Source organism: Corythoichthys intestinalis, chromosome 2 (assembly GCF_030265065.1).
Source record: "Corythoichthys intestinalis isolate RoL2023-P3 chromosome 2, ASM3026506v1, whole genome shotgun sequence".
NCBI classification, from domain to species: Eukaryota; Metazoa; Chordata; class Actinopteri; order Syngnathiformes; family Syngnathidae; genus Corythoichthys; species Corythoichthys intestinalis.
In genome coordinates this window covers 4,567,535-4,581,471 of record NC_080396.1, presented here as the reverse complement: position 1 = coordinate 4,581,471, position 13,937 = coordinate 4,567,535, and the positions used below count along the sequence as shown (strand labels likewise).

The window sequence follows — 13,937 nt, the reverse complement described above, 5'->3', positions numbered from 1 at the left end:
GTGGACAAGATAATTGTAAATATCAGCGTAGCAGATGTCAGGCAGACAGGGCGAAGACAGTGGGTCGAAAAACATCGATTTGGGCATCAAATATGGATCTGGCGACTGTATAGAACGAAGCTTTTCCTCATAACGCCTTTTATGCAACAGATTCAGTGAGTTTGCTGCATCAGAAAGCACCGGGTCTTCCATGAAATGCATTTTAAATTCCGCCATCAATTGAAAACAATGCTAATACAGAGTCAAAATGACGGACAAGTGGGCGGAACCATACAGCGAGCACGTGGTTTTGTGACGTAGGTGGGTAGGGTCTATACTTTTGGCCAGCACTGTAATCATACAACCTCTTCTTCTCGTAGCCCTTTTTTTTTTCTTCTCCTTTATTTGGCCCTAATCCTCCACTGTAGTACTGCACTTTGGTTCAAGACAATCTTCATTTTAATGTACTGTAAATACACACACCCTTTGTCAAAAGTTTTGAGACTTTCTCATTCAAGTGAATGGTGAAAAGTCTCCAAACTTCTTACCACGGGTGTATCTTTATCAAACAGGTATTGAACCTGTGAAAGGTAAGTAGGGCTGCAGCTATCGATTATTTTAGTAGTCGATTAATCGATGAACTAGTTAGTTCGAATAATCGAGTAATCGGAAAAGGAACATGAAAAATTAAAATACCAGAGCTTAGCCTCAAACGGTATTAAAAATAAATAAATGAGGATCTATGTACAACAAAAGAACATTTGGCTAACTTACATGGCAAAAGTCCGCTAGCTTAGATGCTATAAAATGCCAACTTTTTTCCCCAATGCTCTTAACAAATGGTTCAAACTAGTGACGGGATCTGTCGTTCACTTGAGTAAACGAATCCATTCCGGTTCGTTCAGTAAAAAGATTCGTTCAAACAAATCGTTCAGCGAATCGTTCGCCCCCCTCATCTCCCTCCCCGCCCAAACGAATCGTTCGGTTACTGAACGGGAAGTGACGTTGCCGAACGACTCACCAAAGACCGCTTCGCAGTATAACTGAACGGGAAGTGACATTGCTTGGTCCCTCCCTCTCTTCCACATTGACCACTCGTCGTAGTTTCAGAAATGAGTGACAGGCGGTATCATTCTGCTTTCACAGACAGCCTCGTCTCCCTCCCGCTGCTGCAAAAGCGAGGGAGAACTTCCGCGTCGTCTGTCCTAGTTCTATGGGCTCAAAGTCATGGCTCGTGCTTGCATTTCGATTTAGGACACGGTCAAACATTTTCCTTTTGTGGGGGGAGTGGGGGTTTGGGGTCGGGGGCGCACGGACTTTCTTTAGCATGTTCTTGATCACATATACAATGCTGCTGCTACCAGCCAACGCAGCATGCTTGCTGTCACGAAAATAAACATAAATCGAAAGTTTAATTTCTAAAAAGTGGAACGACCAACACATCATATTTACCTCTCGCTCTGTTGTATTTTTGTTTTTATGCTCATCACTATTATTTTTGTGAGTGTAAATAGCTAGTTGTCAAATGTGCTGCTCTGAAATAAAAATACTGCATTTTGATATTTACCAGTTTAATTGCAAATCAGTATTAAGATGATCGTATTGAATTTTTGCACTGGTATTACTAATAAAATAATCCGGTCAACTCCCCTGTCGTCCCCGCATCTCAGATCGTCAAATGCTGACGAGAAATAATTGTTTGCTCTTTACGATGTCGCCTTTCTACTCTCATTAGTCTGTTAAGAAAAATGTAGACATATTGCGACATCTCCCGTGTCCGTGTGCGTTGTTTTTGGGCGCTTGAATAGCACATGATGGACGGATTGACATAATTTGTCAAACCAACCAACACCGACACGCTCTGACATGAAAAAAAAAAAAAATTGACATGTATATACAGTTTCATTGCAAATCAGTATTATGGTGATCATATTAAATATTATTTTTTTCTGTGCACATATGAGGTAAATACCGCTGCCATGAAGCCTCCATATAGTGACAGTTCTCTGCCCCCTTTGCTTGCCTCGTAGCTACCCGTGTTTTAAATTACTGTAAATTTGATAGTATGTCGTCATCATAGGTAGTCCCGAGTCTGTTGAGAAAAGTAGTACACCAAACTATGCTCGCTAGATTTGTGTGGTGTTTTTGTCTGTTTGAGCAGCATTTGATAGGCTCCACGTTAACAAATATGTGACAAAGTCATTTCCTTTCATTTTTTTGACTCGTTCACCGCATAGTCATTGACTGGAAAGTCAAGTTAGCAGCAAGCTAGGTCAGGAACCGGAGGACCGAGTCACTGAACGGGAAGTGACATAACTCAGTCTTGCCCCCCTGCCTGCACGCTGGCTGCTTATTGGCCACACGTGGAAGTGAGTGACAGACGCCCTGAATCTGTTTCCGCTCCCTCCCCTGCCAGCGACGAGGCTGGCGTCTGATTGGTCGTGTGCGATGTCAGAAGACGCTGCCGCTTGCTCAACGCCCTCCCACGCAGCGAACAAGCAGCAACTTCATAGAACGAATCAGTGCACATGGTGATTAATTCGGTCTCGTTCACCCAAACAATTCGTTCAAAAAGAACGAATCGTTCGCGACCGATACAACACTAGTTCAAACTCATATTCCCACAAAAAATGGCTAAATATACATATAAACTAAATTACCAATGCATTAAAAAAAGATTAGCCCAAAGAAAAACTTAGCTTACGTTGGTCTTAACAGGGAGCAGTTGGATTCAGCCATGTGAAATGAGGCAGACCAGAGGGCAATGTATCCATCCTAATCAATAAACTAAATATAAACACTTTCAAAATAAAACTTTACAACGCCACTTTAATTCAACGAATACTCGAGGCAACAAAATTTAATTCGAATATTTTTTTCTCATGGAATACTCAAGTTAATCGATTAATCGTTGCAGCACTAAAGGTAAGTATGATTTATAAAAAGTATCCTTTCCTAATCATAAACCTATCCCATTGCTTTTTCCAGACGATGACGAGACGTATGACTACGACTACCATGATGCATGTAAGATGCCAAATGTATACACTACGTGGGCGTGTTTCATCCTCTTACAATCCATCTTTGCCTTCTTTTCTGACATTTTAGGGGGAAACAATGCAGACATGGAATCTTTTGGTTAGTATTGAAGGGAAAAGGTACCGTTCTCGCACACACCATATAATTGTTTGCATTAGTATAACACATTCATTTAACTATAGTTTAGGCAGACTCCACTCAGTGGCCTTGAACACAGTAAAGTGAATCACCTTATCAGCGCTCATGAGGGGGAAAAGGAAAAATGGTACCGTTTCTCGTAGGCACCGTCTAACTGTAATACACGTAATATAATCAATCAGGGAATAGTATCATTTCTCATATTCACTGTAGGACTGCACTACTCAAACACACCTAATGTAAAATAAATAGCACACCATAGTTTAAAGAAACAGAATAGATACACAACGCCATCTTATCACAGAAGCCCAAAACGTGTGCGCCACGAGCAAGATTGACGCACCAACTCTGGCAATCAGTCCTCCCGACAAACCAACAAGGACAAAGACCAGCGCGCTTTGTCCTAAAACAAGTAGTGCCAGCCCGGATAACAAAGTTGATAGCAGGCGCATGTGACGTCAAGACCAGCGTCGGTCGCTGTGTCAACCACATCCCATCCACGCACGAACCTAAACAGCCCGAAACCGGCCAGAGAGGTATCCCAAAGCAACGCCTGGACACACCCACGGACTTAAAAAACACTGGACACTGAAATAAGACAGATTTTGCTGCTCGGAAACATGTAGCCTTGTTTTGGATCCAGAATTGTCCCTCCGTTGTCTGTTTTTGCCCATTGTCGACGAATAAATTGTCAACCTGCTTTCGGCGAGTCTTTTTCCAACTTTTGGAACATGGAGTCAGTACAAAGGGTTAATATCAGAGAAGAATGCGCGAAGTTCCACCTTCCCGGTTGGCGCGCCGGAGGCAGCATCGGCAGAGCGGCACTTTGTTCAGCTGTCGCTGTTTCAGTGCAGCTTGTCTGGGGAGGCGAATTTCAACAGTATCCTCCTCAGCTGCTTAAGAATCCTAGTGGTCTGAACAGTTTTAATGTGTTAAATGGGAGTTTTGATATACAAGATAATGTTAAATTTAAGTTAGCGTCCTTCTCAAATGGTTGAATTGCTAAGACACTGTCAAACCATATGTTTGTGAAGTCCCTTTACTTGTCTGTTGTCATCTTTTTCTTGTAGAACCTTCATCCAGGCTGAGCGCCGAGCACTTCTCCTCATCAGGTGACTGACATGACAACTACAGTGGTATGAAAAAGTATCTGAAACTTTTGGAATTTTTGATCACCATCAAATGATCTTTGTCAAAATCACACAGATGAAAAACCTGTCTGCTTTAACTAAAACCACCCAAACATTTATAGGTTATCAAATTTTAATGAGGATAGTATGCAATCAATGACAGAATGGGGAAAATAAGTAAGTGAACCGTCACATTTAATATTTTGTGCCCCCGCCCCCTTTGGCAATAGTAACTTCAACTGGAGGCTTCCTGTAGCTGCAGATCAGTCCGGCACATCAGTCAGGACTAATCTTGGCTAATTCTTCTCGACAAAACTGTAGTTCAGTCAGATTCCTGGGATGTCTGGCATGAATCACTGTCTTTAGGTCATGCCACAGCATCTCAATGGGGTTCAAGTCTGGACTTGACCACTCCAGAACGTATATTTTGTTCCTCTGAAACCATTCTTAAGTTGATTTACCTTAGTGTTTTGGATCATTGTCTTGTGGCAGCATCCATCCTGTTTTTAGCTTCAACTGTCTGACAGACGGCCTCAGGTTTTCCTGCAAAACATTGGAATTCATTCTTCCAGCTGTCCAGGCAGCAAAACAGCCCCAAATTATTATGCTCCCTCCACCATGCTTCACGTTGGGATTCAGGTGTTGATGTTGGTGAGCTGTTCCATTTTTCCTCCACACATGACGTTGAGTGTTTCTCCCAAACAATTCAACTTTACTTTCATCAGTCCACAAAATATTTTGCCAAAACGTCTGTGGAGTGACCAAGTGCCTTTTTGAGAACATCAAACCAGCTACAATATTTCTTTTAGACAGCAGTGGCTTACTCCGTGGAGTCCTCCCACTAACACCATTCTTGGCCATAGTTTTACTTTCAAATTCATTCTTCCATTCATGATTGCAAGTTGTCCAGGCCCTGAGGTAGCAAAACAGCCCCAAATCATGATGGTCCCTCCACCATGCTTCACAATGGGGATGAGGTGTTGATGTTGGTGAGCTGTTCCGTTTTTCCTCCGCACATGACGTTGAGTGTTACTCCTAAACTCATTCAATTTTGGTTTCATCATTCCACAAAATATTTTGCCAAAACTTCTGTGGCGTGTCCAAGTGCGTTTTTGCGAACATTAAACCAGCTACAATATTTCTTTTAGACAGCAGTGGCTTACTCCGTGGAGTCCTCCCACTAACACCATTCTTGGCCATAGTTTTACGTATAGTTGATAAGTGCACAGAGATATTGTACTGTACCGGTGATTTATGTAAGTCTTTAGCAGACACTCTAGGGTTCATTTTTACCTCTATGAGTATTCTGCGCTGAACTATTGGTGTCATCTTTAGTGAACGCCCACTCCTTGGGAGAGAAGCAACAGTGCCAAACTCTCTCCATTTGTAGACAACTTCTCTGACTGTCGATTGATGAACATCCAGACTTTTAGAGATGGTTTTGTATTCTTTCCCAGCTTTATACAAATCAGCAATCCCTGATCTCAGGTCTTATCATGCTTCTCATCAAGACAATTCTTACCAGGTGTGTGTTTTATAGTGGGCAGGGCAGCTTTAAACCACTCCTCAGTGATTCGGCACAGACCTGACTTAAATTGTTTGGTAAAAATTGGTTTCAATTGCTCTTTAAGTCTCCTTAGGCAGAGGGTTGACTTACTTATTTTTCCCCTTCTGTCATTGTTTGCATGCTATCCTCTTTACAATATTTATCAATGTTTGGGTGGTTTTAGTCAAAGCAGACACAGTTTTTTCATCTGTGTGATTTTGACGAAGATCAGATCTCATTTAATGATGATTTTATGCAGAAATGTGAGAAATTCCAAAAAGGTTCAGATACTTTTTTCATATCACCTTACTTATTCACTAATAGTCTACGCAACATTTACAGCGATCCGTCTGTTATTAATGTATTAACTCCTTTTATGGCAATTAGATCTCATAGTTTCTTTGCTGTTTCCATGTGCTCTACTTGATTGGTGTGGTCTGAATTTTAAGATTTCTCAATGTTGTCTGTTCCAGCGGATGGGGACCCTCATTTTGTTCTCCAATTGCCAAAGCAACAACAGAACTTATGTTTTACCGTGAATGGACGAGCGAACGACGTGCTAAGGCTGGTGGACGACCCACAAAAAGGTAAATACTTCTTTTATCTTTTTTTTTTCCCCCTAACAAAAGCGACATGGAAAATCAATGAAAGAATGAATGAATGACTTTTTGTCGGCCTTTTTTTTTTTTGCCCTAACCCTTAATCTCGTAATATTATTTTTTGTCATATTGTTACTACTTTAATCTTGTCATATTATTACTTTTTTCCTTATACTAATACTAAGACTTTAATCTCATAATACTAATAGTATGACTTTTTTCTCATATACTTCTTTAATCTCATAATACTTTTTCTCGTATTAATACTATGACTTTAATCTTGTAGTATCACTTTTTTCTTGTACTGATACTACTACTTTAATCTTGTGATAATACATTTTTATTGTACTAAACTTACTTTAATCTTGTAATTGTGCCCCCCGCCCATAGTAATAATATAAATTTGATCGCTTCATATTAGATTTTTCTCATATTAATCCTACTTTAATCTTTAAACTAATACGAATTTATTCTTGTAACATTATGATTTTTTTTCATGGTAATACAATGACTTTAATCTAGTAATATTACAACGTTTTCTCATTCTAATACATTATTCTCATACTATTGCGATTTGTTCTCATACTATTACTTTTTTCTCATAATGTTTTTCGCATACTGTTTCAATCTTGTAATAACACGTTTTAATTGTACTAATACTAATTTAATCTCGTAATGGTACATGTTTTTCTCATACTTATACTACTACTTTAATCTTGTGAAAATTCATTTTTATTGTACTTATACTACTTTAATCTTGTGACTGTGCTTTGTCCCCCTCATAATAATACTATGAGTTTAATCTCTTAATATTATTTTTTTCTCATATTAATACTACTTTAATCTTGTAATAATACCACTTTTTTCCTAGCACTAATACGACTTTATTGTTGTAATTTTATGACTTCCTCATCGTAATACTATGACTTTAATCTCTTAATATTACAATTTTTCCTCATTCTAATACTTTATTCTCATACTATTACGATTTGTTCTCATACTATTACTTTATTCTCGTAATATTATGTCTTTTTTCTCAAAATACTTCAATCTTGTAATAATACTTTTTAATTGTACTAATTTTAAATCTCAGAATATTATTTTTTCTCATTCTAATACTTTATTCTCATATTACGGTTCGTTCTCATACTATTACTTAATTCTCGTAATGTTATGTATTTTACTGTCATACTACTTCAATCTTGTAATATTACTTTTTAATTGTACTAATGCCACTTTAATCCCCGGTAATAGTATGTTGTTTCTCATACTAATACTACTTTAATCTAATACTAATACTATTTTAATCTCATACTAATACTACTTTCATACTAATACTATTTTAATCTCATAAATATACTACAATAATTTTATAATACTTTCCCCCCTATACTAATACTTTATTCTCGTTTTTTCTTATAGTAATACTTTGACTACAATCTTGTAATATTACTATTTTTTCTCATACTAATGCTACTACTACTTAAATCTAGTAATAATACTGCTTTAATCTCATACTAATATTACTTTAATCTTGTAATACTTTTTTTCTCATACTAATACAGCTTTATTCTCGTAATACTATTTTTCTCATAGTAATACAATGAATTTGTTCTTGTAATGTTATTTTTTCTCATTCTAATACTTTATTCTCATATTATGAATTGTTCTGATACTTTTTTCTCAGAGAAATACTTCAACTGAACTGCAATCTCATATTACATTTATTTCTTATACTAATACTACTACCTTAATCTAGTAATAATACTACTATAATCTCGTACTAATACTAATTTAATCTTGTAATATTTTTTTCTCATATTAACACTACTTTATTCTCCTAATAGTATTTTTCTCATAGAAATACTTTGACTTCAAACCCGTAATATTATATTTTCTCATACTAATACTACTTCTTTGATCTAGCAATACTACTTTAATCTAGTAACGCTACTAATATTGTAGTAATTAATCTTGTTATGATTTTTTCTCATACTAATACTACTTCAATCTAGTAATATTACTTTTTTTCTCATACTAATACTAGGACTGTGCCGTAATATTACATCTTGAAACTCATAATATGACAACTCAGTGTCTTAATATTTCAACGCAAATCTTTATTCTCATATGGATATTCTTCTCGTACTAATTCCACGGCCTTAATCTTGTAGTGCTTTTTTTTCCTTTCTTTCTTTGGCCATAATACTCCGTCGTACCAAACGGCAATATTATCAATGAAATGAATCCAATTTTCATCATGAAGATTACTGGAATACGTCTTTACCGTTGCTGCTGAAATGATAAGAAAATGACCCTTGCTTTTATCCAAGGAGTAATCGTGGACGGCCACCTGACCGGCGCTCCCTCCAAGCGCGGCCACGAAAACAGCTCCCGGACATACTTTGACCACCTAAGTGTCTCGGCGGGAGATGTCAAGATCACGCTCTCTTTGGATGAAGTGATAGTCCGAGGAGAAGGACGGGACCGTCTGGACGTCAACCGAACGGCGTCTGTGACGAGGCGGGGCGTGACGGTCGCCGTGGACGACCGGCGGGGATGCCGGATCGAGCTGGCCGAGGACGTGCACTTCCTGGTTCTCTTCCACCGCTACAAGCACCCGAGCTACCTGCAGATGGCGCACCTGGGGTTCTACATCACGCGTGGACGAGGGCTGTCGGCCTCCACCCGGGGCCTACTGGGTAAGCTCTCTCCCAGATTGTTCACAAGTAATCACATTTAGAAGCACTTTTACAGAGTGAGTTCAAATCAAGTGATCAGTAAAGAATAGTGGTCCACCGATATATGATTTTCAGAGACTGTAAATTCAGCTGATTGATATTTAATCTTGATATACTTTTTTTTTTTTAACCATGGTGATTATGAAAGAGAATCCAAACACCAATTTTATAATTCCATATAGAATGTGTCAATTTTTTCTTCTGCCACTCCCTTTTGTATCTCTGACCACTAGGTGGTGTAAAATCACTATTAACAAAGCTCATCACCCAAACAGTGAACATAACAGTTATCCTAGTACAGGTAGTCCCCGGGTTACAAATTAGTTCCGTTCCTACGCTGGCGACTTAACCCGAATTTCCACGTAAGTCGGATTTAACCATTTGAAATTTCAAGATAACTACCCAAAAAGTCTAAAAGTATTGTATGTTGTTTCATGGTGGGGGATACACTGCCCTCTGGTGGCAGCATTGGGTCTGGCTGGGCTGTCATTCAAAAATGCTTCCATACAGGAACACTCAGACATCTCACATGGATAAAGGATAGCTGCGCTCTGGTTTGGCCCATATAAGGCTGTGTTTTCAGCTGACATATATAAGTGCATGCGTTTGCAATTACGTTTACAGCTACAGTTTGTGGAGTTACGTGTGAGCGATTTGCTGTGAGAATTGCAAATACGTTAGCATGCGTAGCATTTAAGCTAGTGGACTTTTGTTAGGCAAATTAGGCTAAATTAATCTACTGTGGTGACCACTACCTTTTGACAGAATTCACCTAGGGAACTTATGTGGGGCATGTTGTGTTCCGGGGGGGAAACTATATTTTGCAGATACATAAGAGCCGTGCGCGTTCTGGCTAAGTTAGCAGAGTCACGAGCGGCCGAGCACGACACGAATGTCTACTCAACGAGCCATCAAGACTCAACAACATCCATCCGCCACACTACTAAATTTACATATTGGCCAGACTAGATGGATTTTTGAACACTGATTGTTTTGTGTTAAGTGTTTTATTATAAAAATGTGTGTCGTTTTAAACATAAATGTACAAGTGTCACAGCTTTACAAATGGTCAAATTTGAAGTAAATCAAAAGCTTCAAAAAGCACAATTGCCTTGTGCGCTGCCTGTCAAATTGAACAACTTCACGTTTAGTGAGGACAAAACACGTCATATTAATAAAGTGAAGTCAAAAATAAGATACGTTGAGGTACAGTAAGGTACTTTTGACAAAATGGTGGACGAGACTCTGGCATGGAAAGTCGAAATCGCATAAATCGAGTATGTCGTAACCCGGGGATTAGCTGTATAATGAAATACCAGATATGCCTTGCAATTAGCGATCATTTAAAATAATTAGACCCAATAAATACCAAAATTAATGACAAATAATATACTAACCATCAGTGCTCAGAGGTGGCAGACAGAGGTGGGTAGTAACGCGTTACATATACTCCGCTACATTTACTTGAGCAACTTTTTGAGAAAAATGTATTTCTAAGAGTAGTTTTACTCGGCCATACTTTTTACTTTTACTTGAATAGATTTGTGAAGAAACAACGCTACTCTTACTCCGCTACTTTGGGCTACACAAAAGCCGTTACATTTTCCTATTTATTCTACATATTAGATTTAGATGCTATTGCCAAGAGTAGCGCTACTAATTTCACCAATGAGGCGTCGCAACAATAGTCACATGACTCCATTACACCAATCAGACGCAAGCTTGCTGTTCTCTGACCACGCAAGTCTGTTCAGTCACGCTTCTTTAAAGCACCGTAACAAATGAAGTATTTGACATAGAGCACTGCCCTCAACATGAATCGAAATTGCGGATAGTAATCTCTCTCCCCGTTTTTATTTGGCACCGATTGACCTCCGAAAACCAGAGATATGATCCTTTTAATTTCATTATGGTAGCTATGCAGGAACTACAGTATTCAATACTCAAACTAGGAACTATTTTCTCCACTAGAGGGCATTCATGCTCTTTGGATGAATAATGCGTCTACGGCGGTAGATTTGTGTCTTTATTATTCAATCAAAAAACAGTCGCTTCAATCAAAATATACATTTTCAATTAAAAAAAAGTCACTTCAATAAAAAAATATGTTTGGATGCAAAAATAAATTTGAAACTCACAAAAATGCATTTGAAAACTTTTTCTTTGAATTTTTTTAATTGAAGTTGTTTTTTTTTATTGAAACAACCTTTTAGATTGAAGTAATGTAGTTTTGCATTTGTATGGAGGGAGATTTGTGTCTTTATTATTCAATAAAAAAAAGTTGCTTCAATCAAATAAAAAGTTGCTTCAATCAAAATACATTTTTAATTGAAGAAAAAGTCACTTCAATTAAAAAAAATGTGTTTGAAAGCAAAAATAAATTTGAAACTCAAAAAAATGTATTTGATAACTATTTTTATTTGATTATTATTTTTTTTTTTTTATGATTTAAGTCAAGTTTTTTTTTTTTTTTTTTGAAACAACTTTTTTGATTGAAGTCATGTAATTTTACGTTTGGACCACATTTTGGCTAGGACATTTGTGTCTTTATTATTCAATCAAAAATAAGTTGCTTCAAACAAAAATTTTTGATTGAAGCAACTTTTTATTTGATTGAATAATAAAGACACAAATCTACCTCCATACATTTGGGCCACATTTTGGCGAGGATATTTGTGTCTTTATTATTCAATCAAAAAAATACGTTGCTTCAAAAAAAGGTTTCAAAAGAAATATAAATTCAATCAAAAATTTTAAAAAATCAATCATAGAAAAAAAGTTATTGAATGCAAAAAAATATTAGAGACTCAGAAATTTGCATTTGAACACGTAATTTTTCATTGAACTGTTTTCTTTGATTGAAGCAATCCATTTTATGTTTGGGCCATAGTTTTTTTTTCTCTTTAATTATTTCTCTTTTATTTCTTTGGCATAATTTTCTATATATATTTATTTTATTTGGTATCATTATGACAACATTTCATACAGATACAGTAAGTTTGTGCTGAGAGAAAAAATACCATTGTTTAAAAAAAAAAAAATCAAAAATAAGCAGTTACTTAAAATGTTACTCATTATTTGAGTATTCTTTTTCATATATGCTTTTGTGTACTTTTATGCATACTTTTTTTACTTGTACTTGATTACATTTTTGGATGACTACTTACTTCTTACTTACTTCTTACTTGAGTAATATTTTTTTGAATTACGCTACCCTTACTTAAGTAAATTTTTTGGCTAGTCTACCCACCTCTACATGACAAACAAACAAAAAAAGACAACTGGAGACAAATCAGGCGTCGAAACTCCGGCGTCGTAAAGTTGAAATCGCGTAAATCGAGTATGTCGTAACCCGGGGACTAACTGTATTGGCTATTTATTGGCTGACATTCACCGATGCTGAAAAAAAAAACAGACCATATATCGGCCGGCTGATGTATCAGTCAACCTGTACTGTACTAAAATTCCATGTTTATATCCGCAGGGCAGTTTCAGCACGCTGCTATGAGCGTAGCGCCTTTGAAGGACCATCATGAAGATCACGCTGATGGAACGCCGGTCCGGGGGATCCTGAGGCGTGGCTCCAAGCTGATACCGGTCACCTTGCAGGACAAGTTGCTGAAAGACAGTGTACTGAGGCGACACACAGAGAAGTGCTGGGCGGTGCCAAAGTCGGAGATAGAGCGACTACTCGCTCATCCGTACAGCAGCTACGTGGTGGATCGCGCGTAACCCAAGTCGACAGCTCCGCACTGTAGGGACACCGTCGCCATGTCGTGGTTTCACCGAAGCTGAGCACGACACAAAGCTACGCTGTTGTCACTTTTTTACAGGAGATGACAGACTTTGTGTACCAATTAAACACCAAAGTGCCTCAACGATCACTCATAGACTTCATAATGATATTGACGGGGCGCTGGCCAATTAATAGGGGGCTTGCATTGTTGGCGTGGCCGTCAAAGCTGACTGAGTGGAATCACAGACAAAGAGGTTTTTTAGTTGAAAATTCTTGTGAATAAATCCTTAAATCCCGAAGTCTATAGATATGGACGTAAAAGCAGTCTCGATTCTTGGTTGAAAGCAAAGAAACGTGCAGTCAGCATTTATTTTACGTAAAAATGTCAAAGTACGATGGTAGTCAGTTGATGTGGCGGTCGCCATATGTAAACAGAGCTTTCCCGGTGAAAATTCTTGTGAATCAATGCTTGAATCCGTGAATTCTATATACATATATATATGGACATAAAACAGTCTCGATTCTTGGTGAAAAGCAAAAAATAAACGTGCAGTTACGAAATACGTCGAAGTACGATGCTAGTCTGTTAGTCAATGTGGCGGCCGCCATATGTAAACAGAGCTTTTCCGCTGAAAATTCTTGTGAATAAATGCTTAAATCCCTGAACTCTTTATAGATATGGACGTAAAACAGTCTCGATTATTGGTTAAAAGCAAAAAAAAACGTGAAGTTAGCATTTATTTTACGTAAATATTGCAAACTATGAGACGAGTCATTAAGGAGATTAGCAGCCGCCATATGTAAACAAAGTTTTTCTGTTGAAAATTCTTGTGAAGAAATGCTTAAATCCCTGAATTATTGATACAGTGCCTTGCAAAAGTATTCGGCCCCCTTAAACCTTGCAACCTTTCGCCACATTTCAGGCTTCAAACATAAAGATATAACATTTTTATTTTTTGTCAAGAATCAACAACAAGTGGGACACAATCGTGAAGTGGAACAAAATTTATTGGATAATTTCAACTTTTT

The 13,937-nt window shown here is 37.7% G+C and overlaps 1 protein-coding gene across 1 annotated transcript in view; it reads left to right on the top strand.

Annotated features, from left to right (window-relative positions):
- Window positions 1–13,755, top strand: part of itih6 (inter-alpha-trypsin inhibitor heavy chain family member 6) — a 184,546-nt gene extending 170,791 nt beyond the window's left edge. Inside the window, exons 12-17 of the mRNA XM_057829443.1 lie at window positions 2,968–3,006; window positions 3,088–3,117; window positions 4,227–4,268; window positions 6,306–6,419; window positions 8,765–9,133; window positions 12,657–13,755. Coding sequence (XP_057685426.1) covers window positions 2,968–3,006; window positions 3,088–3,117; window positions 4,227–4,268; window positions 6,306–6,419; window positions 8,765–9,133; window positions 12,657–12,904 — 842 coding nt within the window. The 3' untranslated portion in view covers window positions 12,905–13,755. The remainder of the gene's footprint in view (window positions 1–2,967; window positions 3,007–3,087; window positions 3,118–4,226; window positions 4,269–6,305; window positions 6,420–8,764; window positions 9,134–12,656) is intronic.
- The last annotated feature ends 182 nt before the right edge of the window (window positions 13,756–13,937 follow it).